General features: G+C 39.5%; 1 protein-coding gene across 3 annotated transcripts in view; it reads right to left on the bottom strand.

Moving 5' to 3' along the window:
• Nucleotides 1–15,073, bottom strand: part of WDR47 (WD repeat domain 47) — a 76,298-nt gene that overhangs the window by 20,623 nt on the left and 40,602 nt on the right. For all 3 annotated transcript variants that reach the window (XM_060201964.1, XM_060201965.1, XM_060201966.1), the window contains 2 exons: nt 8,725–8,982; nt 2,514–2,589 (listed from right to left, as the gene is read on the bottom strand). In XM_060201964.1, the coding sequence (XP_060057947.1) occupies nt 2,514–2,589; nt 8,725–8,982 (334 nt within the window). The remainder of the gene's footprint in view (nt 1–2,513; nt 2,590–8,724; nt 8,983–15,073) is intronic.

Here is a 15,073-nt window from a genome sequence, read left to right as displayed (position 1 = left end):
TTTTCATTTGAAACAGTCAACCTGTCCTCATCTGAAGCAGCTATGTTAAAGATTTAGGACTCCTGCTATTAGTATCTTTTGTAACCACCTGCTACCCTGACCAGGACTAGCTAGCTGATCCTGGAACAAGAACCTCTACACTAAGTGCAACCAGACACAACCAAATCCTACCTTAGAAGATATGAATTCCAAGTACATGGACACAGGCAAATTACTGCACCTCTGGCTGTATTCTGAGAAGCCTACATCCTAAGTGATTATATCAGGGAAAAGACTATGCCTCTCCCTATCTAAGCTTTTCTTTCTTTCTTTCTCTTTTTTTTTTTTTTTTTGCCTCCAGGGTTATTGCTGGGGCTTGGTACCTGCACCATGAATCTACTGCTCCTGGAGGCCATTTTCCCCCTTTTGTTGCCCTTGTTGTTTTTATATCATTGTTGCGGTTATTATGTTGTTGATGATGTCGTTGTTGGATAGGACAGAAATGGAGAGAAGAGAGGAAGACAGAGAGGGGGAGAGAAAGACAGACACCTACAGACCTGCTTCACTGCCCAGGAAGTGAGCCCCCTGCAGGTGGGGAGCTGGGGCCTCGAACCAGATACTTAAGCCGGACCTTGTGCTTCGCGCCATATGCGCTACTGCCTGACCCCTCTCATTTTTTTTTAAGCCAGGATTTAGCACCTCTGGTTCCACCACCCTAATAGACTTCTTAAAAATCCTTTCCCCCCCCCACAGATTTAGAGTAACAGAGAGGGCGGGGGGGGGGGGCAAGTGGTGGAGCATCTGGTTAAGTGCACATCTTACAGAGCACAAAGGCCCGGATTCAAGCCCCAGGTCACCACCTGCTGAGGGAAATCTTCATGAGTGGTGAAGCAGGGCTGCAGGTGACTCTCTGTCTCTTTCCCTCTCCGCCCCCTCCTCCCCTCTCAATTTCTCTGTCTCTATCCAATAATAAAAATATATAGAGTATATATATAATTTTTAAAAATGACAGGAAAAAAAGGAGAGATACCACAGCACTGTTTTACCACCTGCAGAGTTTCCCCTTTGCATGGTGCTCCTATGGGGTGAGAGGTTCAAGCCCAGATGCTAGGGTCCTAGGTAAGGTAACAGATGCTTTCTACTGGGTGAGCTATATCCCAGCCCCAGCTAAGTTTTTATGTTTTCATGTAATAATCCTCATAGAGATGGAGAGCTGAGGGTAAGTATGATATGTCACACTATGTTTTCTCATATAATTTGATTGAATCATTATTATTATCCTTGGTACTGACTAAAAATGCTGTATTTTTCCACTAATCTATAATAAGAAATGCAACTGCCAAACCAATATCATCTATAGATAAGAGAAATAAAAGGGATGAATACTTGATTAAATAGCCTATAGGACATTAATAATTATTAAAGGATGCTTTATGGCAGAAGAGGCAGAACCACAATTATTTGTCTGTTGTTTATTTATACCAGAGCAATGCTCAGCTCTGATTTACAGCGGTGCAAGGGATTGAACCTGGGAATTTGAGGCCTCAGGGATGAAAGTCTCTATGCATAGCTATTATGCTATCTACCCCAGACGTTCCGGAGCCACATATTTTTGTTGGTTATCCTGTGTGTTAATAAAAACTATTTTTTTTTGTCATTTTAAAAATAGGTTTTGCAGGCCAAGAGGTGGTAGAGTGGATAAAGTGTTAGGCTCTCAAGCATGAGGTCTCAAATTTGACCCTCAGCATCATATGTAATGTTCTGATTGTCTCTCTCACAAATTTTAAAAATAAATGGATTTCACATAAAATAGATATTTCTAGATTTTCTTGAAAAAAAGAAAACTTGGAACACCAGATCAGCCTATTTCTTTGTGAAAGGGAAAAATATCCCTCAGTGTTTATCACAAAATGATCAACTCTTCACTTCCGGTGCCTTTTGGCTCTACAAGTATTTAAACTAGGGCCTTTGTTTATGGGGTTAAAATGTGAAGGAGGGAAAGTAACATAGAGTGAAACTGCATACCAGTTAAAAGTGAAAGAAGATGCCTGGCTCCAAGGAAAGAACAGACACACTAATAAGAAGTTCAAAGGAGACACTAGTAATAAACTAAAGGAACCAGAGAATTCTGAGACTACTTCATAGCCTTAACTCACGTGCTAAGATCTCTATGGGAGCATGCATACTGAAAACATTCTCAAACATGCTTTCTGAAGTAATCTCATCACTTAGCCCTGTGAAAGCTCTAGACTACTTAGATGTAAGACTGACATTAACAATGCTTATTTCTAGGTGGGGAGATGTATTGGCAGCAGAATGCAGGACTTAAAAGTCGGAGGCCTCAGGTTCAATTCTGCCACTGCATATGTCAGAATGTAGCAGTCCTCTTACATGTCTTTCTCTCATGAAAGCAAATAATTATTTTTAAAATAATGATTTCTAAAAATGTTATATTCTTTAACTTGAGAACCCCTTACAAAAATATTCAAGTACATATAAAAACAAAGAAACCTCCTCCCCTGAAGTATTATTACCTCTTCCCCTCTTGACCTTGACAGACTCCCAGAAGAATCTTCAAGAGATGGCTTGATGACAGAATCTTCTGATAAGCTGTATGAGCATAAATTCAAACGAAGTTTATTCTTAATAACAAAGCAGGAACCGAATTAATTTAACCATTGATTTCTAAATTTATTTTTTTGGGTAAATAATCCCCTCACTGATTAGTCAGTTATCCCTGGAGTCATTTGCTAGAGGGTCTAGACTCAATAATACCAAACTTAGTTATAAGGAAGGAGTGAGAATGCATTCTAGAAAAGAGATTAAGTCAAATTCTATATATTTTATTCTGCTGTTTGATTTATGAATGAAAAAGGAGAAAAGAGAAAGAGAACCAGACATCACTCTGGTACATGTGCTGCCGGGGATCAAACTCCAGACCTCATGCTTGAGAGTCCAATGCTTTACCCACTACACAACCTCCTGGACCACATAAGTAAATAACATCTTTAAAATAATGTCTTGTGGTCTGGGAGGTGGCAAAGTGGATAAAGCATTGGATTCTCAACCATGAGGTCCCAGGCTCAGTCCCCAGCAGCACATGTACCAGAGTGATGTCTGGTTCTTTCTCTCCTATCTTTCTCATGAGTAAGTAAATAAATTCTTTTAAAAAAATAAAATAAAATAATGTCTTACTCTTTAAAAATCATCAAAGAGGGGCAGGAGATAGCTCAACTACACACGAAGCCCTCACTTTGAGGTCATAGGTTCCAGCCCTGGCATCGCATGGATGCACCATGGATAGCACCAAAGGAAGCTCCATAGATAGTGCACTGGTGGTGGTGTGGTGTCTCTATATCTAAAAATATATTTTTTAATTTTATATTTATTTCTTTTCCCTTTTGTTGCCCTTGTTGTTTTTATTGTTGTTGTAGTTATTGTTATTGATGTTGTTGTTGTTAGATAGGACAGAGAGAAATGGAGAGAGGAGGGGAAGACAGAGAGGGAGAGAGAAAGACACCTGCAGACCTGCTTCACTACCTGTGAAGTGACTCCTCTGCAGGTGGGGAGCCAGGGGCTCAAACCAGGATCCTTACGCCGGTCCTTACGCTTCGCACCACCTGTGCTTAACCCGTTGCGCTACTGCCTGACTCCGCTAAAAATAAATTTTAGAAGTTGGAGTAGGCAGGGGAGATAGCACAATGATTATGCAACAGATTTCCTTTCCAGAGACTCTGAAGTTCCAGGCTCAATCCCTGGAACCACCAAAGAGTCAGTGCTAAGCAGCACTCTGGTTTAAGGAGGAAAAAAAAGTTGGTGTAGAAGTGGGACCCCACATATGTGTGGCACTAGTAATGAAAACAATGCCCATGTCAAGCGGAAAAGTAATTACAGAAGCCAGACCTTCCATCTTCTACTCCCCATAAAGAATTTTAGTACAGCGGGGGTAGATAGCATCATAGTTATGCAAAGAGACTCTCATGCCTGAGGCTCCAAAGTCCCAGGTTCAATCCCCTGCACCACCATAAAACAGAGCTGAGCAATTTATTATTGTTGTTGATGTCATCATTGTTGGATAGGACAGAGAGAAATGAAAAAAAGAAGGTTAAGACAGAGAGGGGGAGAGAAAGACAAACACCTGCAGACTTACTTCACTGCCTGTGAAGCACCTCCCCTGTAGGTGGGGAGCCAGGGCTCTAACGGAGATCCTTAGGCCCGTCCTTGTGCACTTACCCGGAAGTATTGAGTTTAGGGCCGGTGAAATACCTTATTTGGAATAGTGTGCCGATTGGCCATGTGCATGACCCACGCTTAAGGATTGAAGGAAGCTTCAGTTCTGTAATAGCACTCTATCTCTCTCTTTCTCTATGCCTCTATTTAAAAAAACTATAGTAATGGGTACTTCAAAAAATAGGCACACAGAATATATATATATATATATATATTATATATATATAATTATATATATATATATATATATGTATATATATATATGTATATATGTATATAATATATGTATTATACATATATATGTATATAATTATATTATATAATTATATACATATATATGTATAATATAATATAATTATTATACATATATATGTATATAATTATATGTACACATATAATTATATACATATATACACACACATATTCATAATAAGGGAATTATTGCCCCCAAGAAAAACAAAACAAAAAATTTACATAAAAGAAATATAATATTACACTATATGATACATTTGTAAATAACATTAACACAGTTATAGAAATGTTAACACTGAACACAGATTTAAACATAAGCTGATGTATGTATTGGAAAGAAGGGGCAAAGTATGTATTTTGATTAATAAGCAGGTTAACTAAATCAAACTGGCAGAAAATGAACTGATAAAAATAGTGATCTGTGGTTTAGGAGGTGGTACAATGGATAAAGTGTTGGGCTCTCAAGCATGAGGTCCTGAGTTCAATCCCCAGCAGCACATGTTCCAGAGTAATGTCTGGTTCTTTCTCTCTCCTCTTCATAAATAAATAAATAAATAAATAAATAGTAATCAAACTGGCAGAGAATCAATTGATAATAATAATAAAGTAACAGAGAGAGTAGGAGATAGCTCACCCAGTGGAGCACACACTTTATTATGCACAAGGACCTAGGTATAAGTCCCTAGCACCAAACAGGAGCACTGTACCCACATAGAGGGAGGCTCCATGAATGGTGTAGTAGTTGCTCTGGTGTCTATCCTTCTCTATCTCTTTCTATCCTTCTCTGTATCTGTCTCTGTCTGAACTTAAAGGGTTAGGTGTGCAAGTCTGCTTTGAGCAGTAGAATTGAACAGGCATGAAGGTCTGGTAGGAAGAAAAAAGAAAAAGTAACAGAAAAGTGTTATTCAGAAACATGGAGCTATAGAGCAAAAGAAACAGTGAAGTGTGTAAAAATGGCAGTCTACTAGAAATAGAACCCATGGACAAAGACGGGTAAAACATGGGATTCTGTATTTTATTTTAAGTCCTATGATTTAATTTTGACAAAAATTAAGGTTTAGAGATAGGAGATACATAAAACTGGTGTTCTAACAAGTGTAACATAGAAGCAAATATTATGTTATTTTATATTATAATAATATAAATTTATATTATTAAATATAAAATAAGTTTTTAATAATAAATTTATAAGACTTTTTTTTCCTGTTTTGCTATTACTAAAGATCAAACTTAAGGCTTCATATATGCAAAGCAAGTACTCTACCACATGAGTTACAACCCTGAATCAATTCTTACCTTTTTTTTTTTCTTTTGCTTCCAGAGTTTTGCTGGGGCTCAGTGTCTGCACTATGAATCTACTGCTCCTATGGCCATTTCATTTTACTTTTTTGATAGGACAGAGAAAAATTGAGAGGTGAGGGGAAGACAGAGAGGGGGAAAGAAAGACAAACACCTACAGACCTGCCTTGTGAAGTGACCCCCTGCAGTTGGGGAGCTGGGGGCTTGAACCAGGATCTTTGCACAGGTCCTTACACTTCGTACTATGTGTACTATGTGTCATTAACCTGGCGCACCACCACCTACCTGGTCCCTCTAATTCTTATCTCTGGGCTAATTCTTTTTTTTTTTTCTTAATGTTTTATTTATTGAATAGAGACAGACAAATCAATAGAGAAAGGGGGAACAGAGAGGGAGAGACACCTACCTGTAGCATTGCTTCCTTGCTTGTGAAGTTTACTCCGCTGCAGGTGGGGATTTAGGGGCTTGAACCCTGCCATGCACATTGTAACGTGCCACATATGCCATCACTACCTGGCCCCAATATATATATATGTGTGTGTATATATATATATATATATATATATATATATATATATAATTTATTTATTTATAAATGAGAAAGCTAGGCAGGGAGAGAAACAGAGAGAGAGAGAGAGAACCAGACATCACTCTGGTATATGTGTCACTGGGGACTGAACTTGGGACCTCATGCTTGACAGTCCAATGCCTTATTAACTCCACCATCTCCTGGACCATCTCAATATATTTTTAAGGTTTTGTCTGTTTATAAATAAGAAAGAGGAAAATATTGGGGGAGGGGAGAGAGAGAGAGAGAGAGAGAAAACACCAGGCATCACTTTGGTATATGCAATGCCATGGATCAAACTAGGGAGCACATACTTGAGATTCCAACACTGTATCCACTGTGTCACCTCCCAGACTGCTCTCTGTATAACTGTTATGAGCATCTAAATGCTAAAATGCCAAAAGCAAGTTATGCATTTTCAACCACTCTCAAGTGTTTAATGTTAAGAACAGATGAAGAAGTTGCTCCTTAACTATTGCCATTATAAAAAAATAACATGTTTACTAATAGCAGGATAAATTCTTACCTGATAAGTATAAACTTAAATATGTAAAAAGAGTGATCCAGCCCCACCTGCAAGGGGGGAAGCTTCACAAATGGCTCTTTTTCTCTCCTTCTCTATCTCCCCTCCCCTCTCGGTTTCTCTGTCTCTATCCAAAATAAATAAACAACATAAAATGTAAAAAAAAAAAAAAAAAAAAAGAGTGATCTGGGAGGTGGTGCAGTGGATAAAGCAGTAGACTCTCAAGCATGAGGTCTTGAGTTCAATCCCTAGCAGCTCACATAACAGAGTGATGTGTGGTTCTTCCTCTCTTTCCTGCTATCTTTCTCATTAATAAATAAGTAAAATCTTAAAAAATGTATATGTAAAAAGAAAACATTTTGTTATATTTCCCAGAACTGCCAACACTATCTTGCTATAATCATTCCATTCCTAAAAGTCTGTGAATTAAAAAATTATTTGTTGAAAGTTACCCTTTCCCTGGTGAAAAAAGAAAAAAGAAAAAAAAAACATCAGCAAGACACCCTCCCCCTAGGAAAAAAAATCAGTGAAAAATAAAGCCTTAAACTATATTACTTGGGAGTAAGATAACTAATTAAAAATAGAACTCTGTGTGTGTGTGTGTGTGGGGGGGGTGACACAATGATTAGAGCTGACTTGCAGGTACTATCCCCCTACTATCTTGTGAAACTAATACAAATAAATCTTGGGGGGGGGATTGCTGGGCCAAGAGGCAGCTCACTTAGTAGAGTGCGCTCTTTAACATATGTAAGGCCCTGGGTTCAAACCGGGGCATCACATAGGAGCACCATGGCCCCAGAGGAAGCTCCACAGATGGTGGAAAGGTGCAATGGTATCTCTCCCTCTCTATCTGAAATAAAAAGAATGGAAAAATTTGTCCTGAGAATGAACAATCCATACACACAGAGAATCCCAACCCCACCCTACTCCCTCCTCCCACACACAGTTTGGAAGCAGTGAGAAAGAAAAAATAAATTTAATTAGACTCACAGTTGGTGGGAGAGAATATAAATAAATGAAGGCAGATTAGAAAACAATTGGGGGGCTGGGTGGTAGTGTACTTGGTTGAAAACACACATTATAGTACACAAGGACCTAAGTTTGAGCCCCCATCGCCCACCTACGGGGGAAAGCTTTGCAAGTGGTGAAGCAGTGCTTGCAGGTGTCTCTCTGTCTCTCTTCCTCTCTATCTCTCCCTTCCCTCTAGATTTCTGACTGTCTATCCAATAAATGAAAAAGTAAAGATTGAAAAAGGGAGTCAGTCGGGCAGTAGCACAGCGGGTTAAGCGCAGGTGGCACAAAACGTAAGGACTGGCTTAAGGATCCCGATTCGAGCCCCCGGCTCCCCACCTGCAGGAGAGTCGCTTCACAAGCGGTGAAGCAGGTCTGCAGGTGTGTATCTTTCTCTCCCCCTCTCTGTCTTCTCCTCCTCTCTCCATTTCTCTCTGTCCTATCCAACAACGACGACATCAACAACAACAATAATAACTACAACAAGAAAATAAGGGCAAAAAAAAAAAAAGAAAAAAGAAAGAAAACAAGGGCAACAAAAGGGAATGAATAAATAAAAAATTTTTTAAAAGATTTAAAAAGATTTTGAAAATAATTTGGTGTGTAGTAAGCTAAATCTTGTCAGGTTGAAAGAGATTTTCTTCTTCAAAACAGTAATTAATTAGTGACAGGGAAAAGAGAGAAAAAGAACCAGAGCTTATCCCTGACACAGTGATGCTGGGAATTGAATTTGGGACCTCATGTTTGAAAGACCAGCACTTCATCCATCGTGCCACCTCCTGCTCAAAGTGATGTTTGACATCAATGATCTTTCTATCCATTAGAAGTTACTATTTCTAGCTTCACAAAGTCAAGCACTCACATTTGGTTGCCACTAGAAGGTGATTCCTCAAGAAATGGTATGTGGTTTGTTGACCCTGGATTACGAGGAGTACTTGTGTGAATATTTGAAGCATCATGTATTAGTCTCTGACTAGAATCTTGGGGTGGTGTAGTAAAACTTGTCACAGAATTATTAGACCCATTTCCTTTGCTTCCATTACACTGCTGGTTGATTGGTGATACTTCATTACCAAGGTTATCCATTCCAATATTTAATTCACCAAGTTTTTGAATGGACCTATAAAAAAGGCAATTATTTTAACGTTAAAACATCATGTTCCTCACACATAGAAGACTGAAAGTTTGAGACAGCAAACACATGTACATATATCAGTTGCACACTAAAATTCACCACCATTAGTTTAAAACACTGTCATTCCAGGCCTCAAACCTGGGGCACCGTATGTAGTATAATCTGCATGGTCTACCAGAGAGTTATCTCCCAGCTCCCATTGACCTTTTAAATGTACCTTTTACCATTAAAAAAAAAAATCTGGTGTATTGTACCAAAGTAAAAGAGTATGGGGTGGGGTGGGGGGGTTCAGGTCCTGGAACAGGATGGCAGAGGACCTAGTGTGGGTCATATTGTTATGTGGAAAAGTGGGAAATGTTATGCATGTACAAACTATTGTATTTACTGTCAACTGTAAAACATTAATCCTGCAATAAAGGAATTAAAAAAAAAGATAGTATCACCACTAACAAAATTTTTTACCAACAAAACAAGTCATTTTCATTCCACCTATTCATTCCACCTATTCATCCTAACAACTACAAAATGGGTAACCAAAACAGGACTTGACAGGACAAAGCCAGGTGGCACACTTTCATGCATTCTACAAAGCTTATTTCTGAGGGCCGGGTGGACGCCCACCTGGTTGAGCGCATGTTATAATGCATATAATGCATAAGGACCTGAGTTAATGCCCCCAGTCCCCACTTGCAGGGGGAAAGCTTCACAAGTAGGTGAAACAAGTCTGCAGGTGACTCTCTGTCTCTCTATATTCCCCTTCCCTCTCAATATCTAGCTGTCTCTCAAAGATTTTTTTTTTTAAAGTTTATTTTCCAGGCTTTAGTCTAGGCACGAGGGAGGGAAAATAGGGAGCAAATCAAGTTAGGAACTGGAGATACAGTTATTCTATTAGACCACTAATTAGGTATGCTTGAAGCTCCTGAGGTTAGAGGTTCAATCCTTGGCACTTACTTATGCCAGAGCTGAGCAAAATTTTGGTCTTCTCTCTCAACTGTAGCAATTAATAAATTAATAAAACCAATTAATTAATTTATTATTTTTATTGGGGGATTAATGTTTTACATTCAACAAAACCAATTAATTTAATTCCTTGAAAAGTCAGCGTCAGTGTCTTTCCCTCATGACAAGTCTCCCCAAATCACGGTAGCCTGATTCCTTATGTTGGACAGAGCTCCAAAGGTCACAAAGAGCAGGCTTTCCATGAACTCCTAATATTTAGACCCAAAGCTGGTCTAGGGACCAGCCTAGATTCAAAATAAAAGAGAGTTACAAGGAATGTGATTGTTGCAAAATGCTGTGGTTCACGATACTGTCTTATTTTCCAATACTAAAGACATTAATATGTATATGTGTTTAGGGCTTTAAAAAGGGGTTGAAAGAGAAGTCCAAACAAGATTAAAGGAATTGGCAGCCATTACTAAATATTTATCAGTTAACAAATTTTAACTAAGAAATATTTCTCAAATTGTGTTCTATGAAACATTAATTAAACATCCTATGAAATGCTCTCTCATAAAGAAAGTCAAGGTAAAATAAATCTGGGGAGTGCTGAATTAAATACAAAGAGTTTAAAACGCTAACACATGGCTGGGAAGTGGTTGAGTGGTAAGAGCGCATGAGGTCCTAGACTTGATCCCAAGCACTGCATATGAAAAGCAGAGTCTTGGTCTCTGTATCATAAAATAAGCAAATTTTCAAAAAATTTTATAATTAATCTACTGTTTGTTTTACCAAAGCACAACTCACCTCTGCCTCATGGTGGTGCCAGGGACTGATCCTGAGGCCTCGGAACCTCAGGCATAAAAGCTTTTTGTAACCATTACACTATTTCCTCACTCATAAACAAACCTTTTTTTAAAATGAAAATAGAGGGCAGAGGGTAGACTAGCATAATGGTTATGCAAACATACTCTCATGCCTGGGGCTCCAAAGTCCCAGATTCAATCCCCTGCACCACCATAAGCCAGAGCTGAACACTGCTCTGATTAAAAATAAGTAAATAAAATAATAAAAATAGGGCAGGGGTAGATAGCATAATGGTTATGCAAAGAGATTCTCATGCCTGAGGCTCCAAAGTCCCAGATTCAATCCCCTGCACCACCATAAACCAGAGATGAGCAGTGCTCTGGTAAAAATAATAATAATAATAAAATTTAAAAATATATATTAAAAATAAATAAATAAAATAAAAATAGGGAGGTCGGGTGGTGGGGTACTTGGTTGGGCACACATGTTATAGTGTGCAAGGACCCAGGTTCAAGACCCTAGTCCCAGTAAAGGGAATATCTTTATGAGTGGTGAAGCAGGTCTGCAGGTATCTACCTATCTATCTATCTCCCTCTACCCTCTTGGTTTCTAACAGTCTCTATCCAACAAATATAGTTAAAAAAAAAAAAGAAAAAGAAAAACTTTAAAGAAAATAAATAAATAAATAAATAAAAACAGGTGCTGGTGTGCTATCTCACTGAATAGAGTACCTGCTTCTGCATGTATATGGCCCAGGTTCAAGATCTGGCACCACAGGGGAGGTGTGCTATGACACTGGAGAAAGATAAAGTATCATCATGGTGTCTCTTCCTCTGTTCCTCTGAATGAAAATGTGGCCCAATGTGGCTAAACCCTGTATGTGTGAGGCCCCAGCTCTGAAAAACAAATTTTAAAACACTAACACACTATCTAGACTCTAGAAGTGGAGGGTAGGGCTGGAAAGATTGCTCAGCATGAGAGGAGTGGGCTTACATGTACTTGAGATTCTGGGTTCAGTCTACGGCACCAACAACTCCAGAGCTAAATGATGTTCTTTTTTTTTTTTTTTTTTTTATTTAAGAAAGGATTAATTAACAAAACCATAGGGTAGGAGGGGTACAACTCCACACAATTCCCACTGCCCAATCTCCATATCCCACCCCCTCACCAGTAGCTTTCCCATTCTCTATCCCTCTGGGAGCATGGACCCAGGGTCATTGAGGGTTGCAGAAGCTAAATGATGTTCTAATGTCTTTCTTATTATCTCTTTCTCATAAAAGTAAAAATATGCACTAAGCTGAACCTAAGTTAAAAGGCATAATTTGAATTCTATTTATGGTTTATCAGTAATCAGATTGAATTTTAACAGTGGGATCAAATTGTTAATACATCTTTATTGACTTGTTCTTTGAAGTATTAATTCACCTATAAGCTTAAACCAGGAAGAACAATAGTAACTGGTGACATCACTTTATAAGATACAGCTATATGTAAATAAAGTTAAAGGACATAAATTATGGTGTGGTCTTGTATGATATAGCAAATCCTAACAACAGAATTTTCAAAGTTAACCCAACTCTCAAATAATTTGGTTATAACAATAACTATCTATTGCCTTCTTAAACCATAAGACAGCAGGAACCTTTCCCACTCTCTACAAAACCCATATTTTTCCCACTTCTGAAACCTCTGGGGCGGGGCTCGCTTTCCTGCATGCTTCTCTCAAGTCATACCAATTGATACTGCAGCTGCTGATATCAGCCTATTCAATGCAGCCAGTACCACCTCAGCATGTTTCACTTCGGATTGTGTCCAGAGACATCAGGTGTGGAATATCAACCCTCCAGTTTCATCACTCTGGTGAGACCTTTCCTAGCTCATAGGACTCCTTAACTCCATTTTGGGTGGTGCACTTCTGAACAAAACCTAGATATAGACAAGGGCCCATGAGATAGGGCTTATTATACATGTGTCCATAAGTTAGGTGGAAATATATACCTTAAAGCAATAGTGCACAATAGTTTCGAGTGAGTCAAATATAGCAAGCAAGTAGAAAGACCTAAAAAAGACACCATAAAGTACCTAATCAAATAATTTCTACTTAGACCTAGACACCCTCCTCACCTACTTTCTATTTCACTTCCCTCAATCATTCCAAAGCTAACCTTGTCTGTTGTATGCTTTACATTGGGTTCTAGTTCTCCCCCGCCAAGAGAATTGGATCAGTCCAGTTAGTTTCGCGGCCGCTTGGCCCCGCCCCGAAGGAACCCCGCCAGTTCCAGAGTTGGAGAGTTGCAGAGAAAGAGAGAGTGCTTGCGCCGCCGCAAAGAGACAGCGGAGTTCTGTTTGGTGATTAGTTTGTCTTAGTTTATGAATCGTTGTTCCTGAATAAAGAAATACAGCTTCCCTGCCCAGCCGTATGTCTCTGGTCGTCTCTGTTACCCGCCCGTGAAGCTAGCTAGCCCGGCCAGCTGGAGCCTCCAAATTTTAACAACACTTGTCAGACAAAGTAAGGACTACAAAAGCTGAATAAGAACAAGAGACTGGTATACTTTAATGATGATGCTTTGGTCACTACCAGGCCATCCCATCACCTGGGGCCCTAGTAAGAAAGTCCTGCAATTACCACACAGACATGATGGGCCTAGACATCTAACAGATCCCTCTCTCCACTGTCACTGGTCATCTTCATCAGGAACAACATAATGGACCCCTTTGTGGGACCCTATAGGACCTTGCTTTCAATGTGGATCAATAATAGTAGGGACTGTTTCATTCTCTGAAGGGAGGTTGGACAACATATTCCACCACTCGAGGAAGATGGGTCCTGAAATTAGTGCAGCCTGGAATGTTCCTAGCCTTGACCACAGAATGTGAGCCTAGACCTACAGGGATGCAGAGGTTACATAGGCTCCTGTGCTGAATATGGGCCCCAGATCAAACTGATTGGGCTTACATATACAATATTTATATACCTTTCCCATATTTGGGAGCTACTCTCTTCTCTGATCCAGCTTTTTAGTCCTTTTTCCAACTATGACACCATCTCCCCAGACAATATCTTGGGTCCACCTGCATGTTAGCTGTCAGACTCAGGCAAAATCTAGTAAAGTCATGGACCCTCGGAATATAACTAAAATAGACCTACTAGCTTTTTCCAAAATGGAGAGCCCAAAATCTAATCTGCAATATTCTTGCCTCTAGGTTCATGATTAGTCAACAATTTGTTCTGCTTTATGTCTTAACTCTTTTTCAGCCACCAGGTTTCAGATGATACCACGATGCCATGTTGACTTCCCTGGGCAGACAACCTCACAAATGTGTACTGGAACCCTGCCTCCCCAGAGCCCTGCCCCAGAAGGGAAAGAGAGAGACAGGCTGGGCAAATGGATCGACCTGCCAATGGCCATGTTCAGTAGAGAAGTAAACTAACTATTGCCTTTTAAACACTAAAGATAGCAGGAACCTTCCCCTTACTCTATAAAGCCCATACTTCTCCCAGTCCTGGAACCTCTAGGGTGGGGCTCACTTTCCTGCATGCTTCTCTCAATTTATACCAACTGATACTGCATCTGCTGATCCCAACCTAATCAATGCAACCAGTACCACCTTGGCATGCTTCACTTCAGACTATATCCAGAGATGTCAGGTGTGGAATGTCAACCCTTTAGCTTCATTCATCTGGTGACCTCTTTCCTAACTTATAGGACTCCTTAATTCTGCTTTGGGTGGCGCACTTCTTAACAAAACCTCAAAACCTAGATATAGACCAGGGCCCATGAGATAGGGCATATGTACATGCATCCATAAGTTAAGGAAAAATATATACCTTAAATCAAAAGTGCACAACAGTTTGCAGTGAGTCAATAAATGAAGCAAGCAAGTAGAAAGAGCTTAAAAAAAAACAAAAACCTTAAAGTACCTAATGACCTGAAATGTAATTGACATATCGCACCAAAGTAAAAGACTCTGGGGTGGGAGTGGGTGGGTGGGGAGAATACAGGTCCATGAAGGATGATAAATGACATAGTGGGGGTTGTATTGTTAAATGGGAAACTGGGGAATGTCATGCATGTACATAACATTAGACCCAGATACCCTCCTCACCTACCTCCTACATGTCCCTCAATCACTCCAATGCTACCCTTGTCAGACAAAGTAAAGATTACAAAAGCTGGATAAGGGCAAGAGACCGGCATACTTTAATGATGACTCTTGAATCATTACAAGGCCACCCCATCAACTGGGACCCTAGTCAGGAAATCCTGGGATTCCCATACAGACGTGATGGACCTAGACTTCCAACAAATCCCTCTCTCCACTGCCAATG

Source organism: Erinaceus europaeus, chromosome 11 (genome assembly GCF_950295315.1).
Source record: "Erinaceus europaeus chromosome 11, mEriEur2.1, whole genome shotgun sequence".
NCBI classification, from domain to species: domain Eukaryota; kingdom Metazoa; phylum Chordata; class Mammalia; order Eulipotyphla; family Erinaceidae; genus Erinaceus; species Erinaceus europaeus.
Note: the sequence above shows the minus strand (reverse complement) of the source record. Positions and strands in the feature narration are given on the sequence as shown.